The sequence below is a fragment of the Papaver somniferum genome, chromosome 5, assembly GCF_003573695.1.
Source record: "Papaver somniferum cultivar HN1 chromosome 5, ASM357369v1, whole genome shotgun sequence".
Taxonomy (NCBI): domain Eukaryota; kingdom Viridiplantae; phylum Streptophyta; class Magnoliopsida; order Ranunculales; family Papaveraceae; genus Papaver; species Papaver somniferum.
The window spans coordinates 126995609-127006446 of record NC_039362.1 but is presented as its reverse complement, the minus strand read 5'-3'; the positions used below and the strand labels follow the sequence as shown (position 1 = coordinate 127006446).

General features: G+C 36.6%; 1 protein-coding gene across 1 annotated transcript; it reads left to right on the top strand.

The window, feature by feature from the left end:
• The first annotated feature begins 8602 nt into the window (after positions 1–8602).
• On the top strand, positions 8603–9493 carry LOC113279569 (F-box protein CPR1-like). The gene has a single exon (XM_026528252.1). It carries the CDS (start codon positions 8603–8605, stop codon positions 9491–9493), a length of 891 nt encoding a protein of 296 aa, XP_026384037.1.
• Positions 9494–10838: the final 1345 nt, after the last annotated feature.

Here is a 10838-nt window from a genome sequence, read left to right as displayed (position 1 = left end):
AAAAACCACGACTATCAGAAGCGTATCCAAGAAAGATTCCTTCGTCACTTTTTGTGTCGAATTTCCCTTTCTGTTCTCGATCTTTCAGAATATAGCACTTACTTCCAAAAACCCTGAGATAGTGTAGATTGGGTTTTCTTCCATACCATAACTCATAAGGAGTGTTAAGGGTTTTAGACCGCAAACACACATGGTTGATCAAGTAGCACATTGTAAAGACAACTTCTCCCCAAAATCTTAAAGGTAAGTTTTTGTTGTGGAGCATTACCCTGGCCATTTCCCGAATGTTCCTATTCTTTCTTTCAGCAACTCCATTAGCTTGAGGAGTAATTGGTGGTGAGTATTTTTGAATGATCCCCTGTTCGTCACAGAATTCGAATACCTTGGTGTCTTTGAATTCAGTGCCACGATCACTCCTAATTTTCTTTAGTTTGCGACCTTGTTCTTTCTGGATCCTTTTAACAATAATCTTGAATTCACTCAGGGTTTCATTCTTATGAGATAGGAATGCAACCCAAGTGAATCTGGTGTAATCATGTACCATAACTAAAGCATACTTCTTAACGACAACAGTGGGTTGTTGAATTGGTTCGGAGAGATTCATATGAATTAAATCAAGTGGAGATTTGTGAGAGTATCTCGTGATGATTTGTGGTGAACTTTCGTTTGCTTACGCTTTTGACAGGCGCCATATACACCTTCAATCTTTGCATTGATTTTGGGAATGCCTCTAACAAGTTCTTTGTTAATGATCTTAGTTAGAAGGCGATAATTGATGTGACCAAAGCGCTCATGCCAAAGATGTGTAGATTCCACCTTAGTCAAATTGCAGCGGTTGCTAAACTGAGTATCAAGAAGATAACAATTGTTTTTACCACGAGTTCCTTGAAAGATTACCTTCCCGGATTTGTCAACAATGTCACATCCATTCACATTAAAGACAACTCGATGGCCCTTGTCGCAAATTTGACTAAAATAAAGAAGATTAGCAGTCATACCTTTAACATATACCACATCATGGATTTCTGGAACACCGGGTAGCTTGATCGTTTCCTTTTTGCTAATGTAGCAATAACTTCCATCTCTAAACGTTACAGGACCTCCTTCGTAGTCAACCGATGATACAAACTAAGTGAGATCTTCTGTCATATGTCGACTACATCCAGTATCAAGAAACCATTGAAAAGGAGATGTAGATCTTAAAGCAAAGGCACCCATACTACAAGTACTTCTCAATTTAGAGTTTCCTGGTAGAGTTGTATGAACTTTTAGAGAGTCATACAGTTGTTTAGCTTTCTTACAAAGATTACTTGCAACATTAAGACTCTTTTGAAAGGACATACAAACTTGCTGTATATGATCGAATGGACCACAACATGAGCCTATGATTTGAAGATTGTCTGACTGGTTCCTTGTCATATCAGTTTTCTCAACATCCTGCCGTTGATTACTATCTGACTTATGACTTTTCATGAGAGAGGAACAACTGAGATTTTTCAACCTTTCAAGGGAAGTATTTCCGGATATCAAATCCTTAAGATTCGCAATTTCAGCAACAAGACCATAGTTGATCCGGATTTGTTCATCCAACCCTTTTTGAAGAGATATCAGTTTGTCATACCTTTTCTTGCGGTTGTTTTTCAAACCTGGTGAAGCGTTAATTGAGACTTTATAATCCATAGAGTCATATCGCTACAAACACGGACTTGTTAGGTCTTAAACGTGTTTGCGTGCTCTGATACCAATTGAAAAAGCGGGGGTCTAACAACACCACCCAATATTTCGCTTAACAATATGTATGGACTAACTCCGAAATACTTTGCTAGAGAATCAACTAGACAGTCAGACTCAATCTAGATAAAAGTATCTCAAGGAGTTAATATCTCTCTCTTAATTTGATTTTTACTCAAGATAAAAAAAATAGCGAGTCTTTATCAAATACAAGGAATACTTGGACAGTACCAAAGACCAATGTCCAAGGATCAATCAATATCAATCAACAACCAAAGGTTGGATTTCCAATTGATGATCACCAACGTACAACCTGTATTATTTCAATTATATAAAATATAATGCGGAAAAGAAATAACACAGACACCAGAAATTTTGTTAACGAGGAAACCGCAAATGCAGAAAAACCCCGGGACCTAGTCCAGATTGAATACATACTGTATTAAGCCGCTACAAACACTAGCCTACTGCAAACTAACTTTGGACTGGACTATAGTTGAACCCTAATCAGTCTCCCACCGATCCAAGTTACAGTTGTACTCCTACGCCTCTGATCCCAGCAGGATACCACGCACTTGATTCCCTTAGCTGATCTCACCCACAACCAAGAGTTGCTGTCACCCAAAATCACAGACTTGATAATAAACAGATCTGTCTCACACAGAAAAGTCTATAAAAGGATAAATATGTCTCCCACAGATAAACCCTAGGTTTTGTTCCGTCTTTTGATATAAAATCAAGGTGAAAATGAACCAATTTATAACCCGGTCTTATATTCCCGAAGAACATCCTAGATTAATCAATCACCTCTCTACAATCCTTCCTGACTACACAAGCGGATTGTCGAGGAATCACAAACAGTGAGACGAAGATGTTTGTGACTTCTTTATCTTGCCTATCGGAGAACTCTCACGATCTCAGGACAATCAATCGATTGTGCTCGTACGATAGAAGATGCAAGATCAGATCACACAACTACGATAAAGTAGTATCGGTCTGGCTTCACAATCCCAATGAAGTCTTTAAGTCGTTAACCTGATTTTAGAGAAGAAAATCAAAGGTTAATGGAGATCGACTCTAGCGGCGCACTAGTAGCACACAAACGTGTGGGGATTAGTTTTGCACAATGCTAGATGTCTCCTTTATATAGCCTTCAAATCAGGGTTTTTCCTTAGTTACAAAAGCAATCCTTATTCACCGTTATATGAAAACCTGATTTAGATTCAAGCTAAAATTTCTCAACCGTTAGATCGAAAACTTAGCTTGTCACACACACTTGGGTAGACGTTTACTGGGTTCGTGAAAACCATGCCCAAACGTGTACGTGTATGTTGGTTCAACATAGTAACCCAAAAGGTTAACCATATGAGCATTTCTTATTAACCTTGTTCTTCTTCACCATAACTAGTTCAATTGACTCAAATGAACTAGTTAAAGAGTTGTACAATTGCTATGAAATCTTATGTAACTACACAAGACACAATTGAAACAAAGATGATTCGATTTGATTGAATCGTCTCATGAAAATTATAGTCACGGTTTGCATAAAGCATTCCTTAGCAATTTAATGTTTCATGTTCAGAGCACATCTTTAGATCATAACCTCTTAAGTTCACAAACAAGTTCGCGGACTTAAGTTAATCGGTTGAGTTTTCTAAACTCAGCAGAAATTCTCGGAAAGAGAACTTCCGCTAGTTCGCGGGCTTAGCACACAAACGAGTTTTGGAAAATCCAGCAGAAATTCTCGGTCGAGAACTTCCGACAGTTTGCGTACTGAGTCTGCGAACTAGGTTCACGGACTTGGCAAGCCAATTCCATAATCCTCCCGATTTCTCTTGATAAACAAAGTTCGAAAACTTCGGTTCAAGGAATACATGGTTAAAACTCTTATTTCAATCATTGAGACATTATCAGAGGACGCTATGTAGCCGTTATTCACAGACCGATTCACGTCAGAGAAATTCTCAAAGTGATTGAAACTTTTCATGACTTTCGTCACTAGGTGAAGATAAACTTGATCAAAGCGAAACGCTTTACCAACACACGATTTCGAGATAAAAGATAAGCAATGAATGCTCAGCTCGAAATGTCAAATGTGTATGATCTAGTCTATATAACATACGACTTTTGTCTCATACGAAGTATGAGATAGAAGAGATAGGCTTTTGAGTGATAGATACGTTCAAGTCTCCACATACCTTTTTGTTGATGAAGTTCCACGGTTCCTTGTATAGATCTTCGTCGTTCTATGATGAATCGCCATGAAGTCCTTGAGCTCAACTACACTTTTCTATCCTAGTCCGAGACTTAGCTATGTAGGCCAGAAATCAGGACTTATAGTTTTGATCACTAACAATGACAAACATGCTTGAGATAGAAACGCATCCGAGGTTGACCGAGCTATGCTCTAACACGCTTCCCTTTGCTGCCCTAGTGTCATATTTGCATCCAAGACTTGTAAATGCATTAGCAGCATTATAACTTCTGATACATTTTCGAAACCATCTTGAAAGATATCCATTTCATTCGAATAAATCCATTAATTCCTGTGGAGGTTCACGGAGTGGCGGTAACTGTATTTTTCCTTTGTGACATCATTTCTCGAATTCAGGGTTCTTAAATGATGAATCAAATAATTTCTCATCAATCCAATGAAGTTCACCACAACATGGACATGGAACGCCCATTTTTCCAATATAGTTTCTTCCATCCTTATTAATTGTTGAACGTGCCTTCCTTCCGGCTTTACGTTTATTTCCACATGTTGTACTGCTGAACTGTATAGGTACATTGTTGTTTTCATCGTCATAACCGTCGTCCGAAGAATAGTAATGATCAGTGTCCTCATCAGATGAGACATCTGGGACTGGAAGAGAACTGCTTCAAAATAAATAACAAAACACATCGTTAGACGAATTTTCATCTCCAATTCTTATAAGTTGCGCAATTTAAAATTCTACTATATTACATCTCGTTTTCATTTTCTATGGATTGGACACTTTCTGGAACTGTTTGAATGTCGTTCTCCACTTTTATAACATTCATCTACAATTTAAAAAGGTACATAAAACCACCTTAGTTTGTGTTTTTTTATGTTGAACATAATGGCATAAGGTTAAATTTGTATGGCCAGAAATTTTACTTATTTGATCGCCACGTGCAGCTTCGGTATCAGGATTTGCTAGCTCTGATGCATCTAGCACTGGAGGTTGGACTATCTTTTTTTCTTTTTTGGCAATGATTCTCCTGCTATTACAATTGATAAGATTTTTATAGATAAATAACTCAAAGATAAATAACCTAAATATTTTCTTCCGTTACCTGTAACTGTATCAGCGTCTTCCCTTTTCGTTTTGGTGCTTGTTTTTGTGTTTGCATTGTATGTTTTTCTGCTACATCAACTTGCTCATTATCAGAGGCATTATATTGTCGTTGTGCTTGTTCAGAATCCATTTGCACTGTTTGTTTCATTATGGATCCTTCCTGAGATGTTCTCTGTTGTTTCTCTCTTTGCCTATGTGTTTGTTGTGCTAAGCATGCTGCCTATAAATTTAATAGATAAAATCGCTTCCTGGTAAGTAAATTTATCAACTTTTTATTAAAAAAATCTTTAAAAAAAGTCTGGATGTTATCATAAAATAAAACAGTACCATTGACGGCTCCCTTTTCTTTGTTCGAGTTATTCTTTATTCTCTTTGTCGGCGTGCTTGTTGTGCCAAGCATGCTGCCTGCAAATTTTTTATTTCGTTTTAAATCATTTGTTTTTGTAATCTAACGTAATATATTACTCTAGATATGGATTCGCGATTTACCAATGAGGGCTTATTAACCGGCGGTTGCATCAACTCTTTTGCTCGACGTTGCTGTTTCGAGAATTGCTTCCTTTCCAGTCAATTTAATCAAGCAAGTGTGTTATCAGAAATTTGGATGCTATTGTATTAATAAATATTGATAAATTAAAGTGGTATCAAATCAATTAATAAAGTAATACTTTAGTTCTTTGAGTGACGAACTGATTACTGCTTGATACTATTTGTTCAGGCTGTTCATCAAGTGTTAGCTGCGAAATTATGTTTCCCAGCCCTGTTTGAAGTGCCAATTGATCACTGCCTACTGTAATATGTTGTGCATGTACATCTTGTACATTTTGTGCTACTTGTTTATCTCTTTCCCGACGTTCTTTTTCTTGTTTTTCTCGTTCTCTACGTGCTTGTTGTGCTCTAAAGATTTTGCTTTCGACTTTTCTTTTTTTCCGTGCTCTCTTTCAAGTACTACTTGATTACTGTCAAGTACTACACGTTGAGTCAGGACATATTTATCTCTTTCACGATGTTCTTTCTCTATTTGTTCTCTTTCTCTCCTTGCTTGCTGTGCTAAGGATTTTGTTTTTGATTTTTCCTTGTTTTGACGTTCTCTTTCAATTGCTACTTGATTACTGCATGACCCTTCAGTAAACTATACAATACAATTCAGCCAAATTTTATAATATTTCAAAATCAAATAAAAAAATAATATAAATCGGATTACAGCATGTTTTTGAGAAAAAAAAATAATTATAGCAAGTAACTTTGATGGTTAGAATTTTACATTCGATGTATCCTTTACGTTCGTTTTGCTTGAATTGGGAGGACGTCTGCAGTAATTGAAAAACAATGATTTGAAGGTGTTCTGCAACAATGTTGAATACAGTTCGAAAAAATTTAAGAGTAAGCTATTACGAACCTCATATATTGATTAGAGATGATCAGTAAATCGATCTTTCTTCAACCTTCAAAAAAATAAATAAATAAATCAATCAATGTGTTTTTTATGGTCGATGAAGTTCTTACAGGGTACGGGATTCATTCATTCGTATAAGGAATGTGATATTTAGTGGGAAACTTGCTTGTATAAGGAATGTGATATGTAGTTGGAAACTGAAAACATGGTCACGGTTGTCGCATCATGATTGTTGGCCGATCTTACGCTGCTGGTTGTGTCTCACGTATCCTCACAATCGAGGCCGTAGGATCAGATGTATCCTGATACACAAACACCCTTCTTCCATATAATATAGATAGATGTATAAAAAAAATGATATTTTGATTTTGGGTCACATAAAAGTGACCAAATTTACGTTTGGATCACCCAAAAATTTTAATTAGAGTTTGGGTCACAAGACATAAATCAATCTATTTCTAATTATTTTATAATTAGCTAACGCCGTTAAATTCCAAAATAAAACATCCACATTTTGTTTCTCAATTCTCACAGTGAAGATCAAAATCTAAAAAGAAAAAAACCAGAGAAGTTTATGGTGAGATAAATGAATCTTGAATGATTCTTAACAGCATACTGGAAGGGCTTTGTTTCCTTAGCTTTGAGAAAGATAAAATAGGTGGTGCTGTGGTGGTGAAACAGAGATCTTTTGTGGTAGTGAAACCAAGGAAGTGGTGATAGTGCCGACGAGAGATGAGTGCCGACATTTGATTTGATTTCGTGTTGATTTCAATTTGGATTCATTTGATTTGATTTCATTAATTGTTAATCTTGATAAATTGATATTTTAAGGTTTGGGGATTTTGAAAAGGTTTTGAACTCTGATTTGGTATACAGTAATGGTTGTAAGGTAGGGTTTATTGTAAGAAAAATTACAAGAAATGATTGTACATGCAATGATTGTGAGATTGGGTTGCTGGTGGAAAAAATTGCCAGAAATGATTGAATATGAAGGGAAACGATTTTAACGAGATTTAGTTGATTGTGGAAGAAGACTGTGAATCAGGTCCCTCCCATAATGTTTCAAAACCAAATTAAATTTGTAATTTCGGCACGAAGCAAATCACAATGGGTTTGATGTACTTCCGTTTTTTCACGATCCAAACTTTGATTTGTCTTCAATTGTATTCAATAATCCTTCGATTCTTATCTCTGTTTTAATCCTTTTATCTCTGGATGAAGATCCGGTGGGTATGGTTAGTAAAAATAGGAGACTGTTAGGGTTAGTTTAGTCACTTTAGGATATAACTGACTTTCCCAACGGTCAAGACTTTCAACGATGGTCCCGTGACCCAGACTCTAATTAAAATTTTATGGTGACCCAATTGCAACTCTAGTCACTTTTGTGTGACCGAAAGTCAAAATATCCCAAAAACAAAAACAGAAATAAGATAGGATTACCTTTGGTGCCTATAAAATCTTGAGCATGATATATACAAAAACAAAAAAAAATAGGACAGGATTACCTTGGATCCCTGTAAAAACCTACCTTGAACGTGATATATATATAAAAAAAAACAACAGAAATAGGACAGAATTACCTTCGGTGTCTATAAAAGCCTACCTTGAACATGATATATTAAAAAAAAAACAGAAATAAGACAGGATTACCAAATCCTACCTTGAACGTGATATATATAAAAAAGAAAAACAGAAATATGACAGAATTATCTTCGGTGCCTATAAAAGCCTACCTCGATCCTGCAATATAGTTAGCAAGAAGGGGCAAAAAAAAAAAAAAATCCATTGCTCGCTATTTTAATTATAATAATGACGAAGAAAACAAAAACAATGCCGAGCCTTCATGAAGATGTAATGATGGTTATACTCTCGATGTTACCAGTCAAATCGATCTCACGGTTCAGGTGCGTATGCAAACCATGGTTGGAACTATTCAAAAACCCTGTTTTTTCCAAGATGCAGCTTAACCATGCTGTTGAAGAAAACAAGTTTAACATCCTTCTGAAATCACATCCTAAGAAAGGACGAGCGCCACACTATCGCATAGATTTGGATGCAACCTCGCCATTATCGGTGCGCAACAATGCAGCCCTAGAAATTGATCTTCCATGGGAGAATAAAGACCGTGATAGTCTATTCATTGGGTCTTGTAATGGTTCTATTCATTGGGTCTTGTAATGGCTTAGTATGTGTTGATTTTGACGACACTTGGGACGAAATAATATTATGGAACCCGTCTACTCGAGAATATAAGACGATACCTAAACCACCAGTTGGAGATGGGCGTGTGAAGGATATTATTTATGGGTTTGGTTATGATCAGAAGACTTGTGATTACAAGTTAATACGAGTCGTTTCTTATCGTCGATATGATACTGATTCCGAAGTTCTGGTTTATACTTTAGGGTCAAATTCATGGAAAAAAAATGAAAACATTCCTTATAATATAGTTGGTGCTACGGTGTCTACAAAGCCTTCAAATGGAGCTGTACATTGGGTAGCAAAAAAGGGTATGAATAAGATGGATCCAACGAAAGCAACAAAGGTTATAGTTTCTTTGGATATAGCAGAAGAGGTAACCAAAGAGATCCAAATGCCTAGTTGCTTTAAAACTCATCCAGTTAGCGTGGAAGATCTAGGTGTGCTCGGTGAGGACCTTTACCTCTCAGTTGAAGATGATCGTGAAGACAAATTCGATGTATGGGTAATGAAGGAATATGGAGTCGCAGATTCTTGGACTAAAATGTTGAGTGTTTCCAGAGAAGAGATAAATTGGCTTAGCCCAAAGGCCAATTACTGGCACAGCTTACAAGAATTAGAATGGCTTAGCTTGACGCCGCTGCAACTTTTCAGAAAGAAGGGTGAGATCCTATTCGTGGTTGAGTGTCATTTAGGAGACTATAATGAGAGCTCTTTAGTGTCATACGACCAAAAAAATGGAAAAGTTAGTAGGATATCTAACGTTCAAGACATTCCGGATTACTTTTCTGCAGAAACTTACGTTGAAAGCCTAGTTTCAGTGAATTCGGGTGAATATATATAGAAGACACACATGGATGGCTCTGAAGATTAACTTTTCATATTGTTGCTTTTATTTATGGTCTACACACAGATCTGATCACAAACCTTAGACAAATGGCTATAATTAATGATATGAATCTAAATTACAATTACTTTGAAATATTGTGTTTCCATCTGATAATGGGAGTAGACCCTTTTGTCAATAAAGGGTTCAGATTATTGATAATGGAGTAGGAGTAGAAGGAGGAGGTGGAATTGGAAGTGGCAGTGGAGAATCTGTTTTATTTTGTTTTTCTTTTGCTTGCACCAGCACCCCTCACTCTCCATGATCGAGTCTCTTTAATAACAGTTGTATATGTTCCATTCGATGTGATCTTCCCCTCTCAATTTTTTATGTTTAGTTATATCCATGTGTTTGGACATTGTTTTGTTCGCCAATTTCAGTCCTTCCATGCAGATATATACGACATTCTACCGTCTCAGACAATAATTGAACTGAGCTATAGCGCTGAACACATTTTTACTTTTAGTTGATCCCGAGATGTACATTTGTGTCAGTTTCTAAGTTTAATTTCTTTTTGTGTTCCACCCTGTGTCTATATACTATGATTTTGTCCGTGTATGTCTGCCTGCCATGTGTCTGTGTGTATGGGCGCATGTCTAATTTGACTCATGTCTAAGTGAAAATTGGGACGTTCGTTCTACCAATAACAAACCCCATGCACTCCACACTTTAGGCTACTTTATAATATGACTTAGTTGATAACTTTAATAGCCGGTTATACGTATTGTTGGCTCATAAGCAGTATAATTGTGTTGAGTGTTTTGCTTTTGTTACAAATATGATCGATTTCTTGCGTAGAATCAAATGAATATTAATGTCAGATAGGCTTGGCTCGTTTGTGTCTATCTTTATGTCACCATCATACCATGGATACCAAATTTGATGATCATGCCCACATGTTCATGTTAACAGTGGTTACCGCGTTATCCCTAGTTGTTTGTTCAAATTTGGAAATTAACTTGATTCTTGAGAGATCATTATTGTTTGCTCACAGTTATAACTTAAACTCGATAGTTCGCACACAAGAGAGGAATAGAATAGAAGGTCTATGATTATTATAATTTGTTGGCATTTAAATGTTTCCTTTTCTAAAATGCAGGGTTTTGAAGAAGGTTGCGTCCAGAGAAACTACTTGCTGCCAGGTTTTTGCCCAAGGAAATTTTGATGATGAGAAGGCCAATGTTGACTGATGGAGGTGGCTATTGGAACTAGGGAAGAGGACAAAGACCTCTTGATCTTAGAACGTCTTCAGCTGATGACTTTGCCGAGCCTGAATGGTCAAACTTCTAAGGTATGCTTTCAT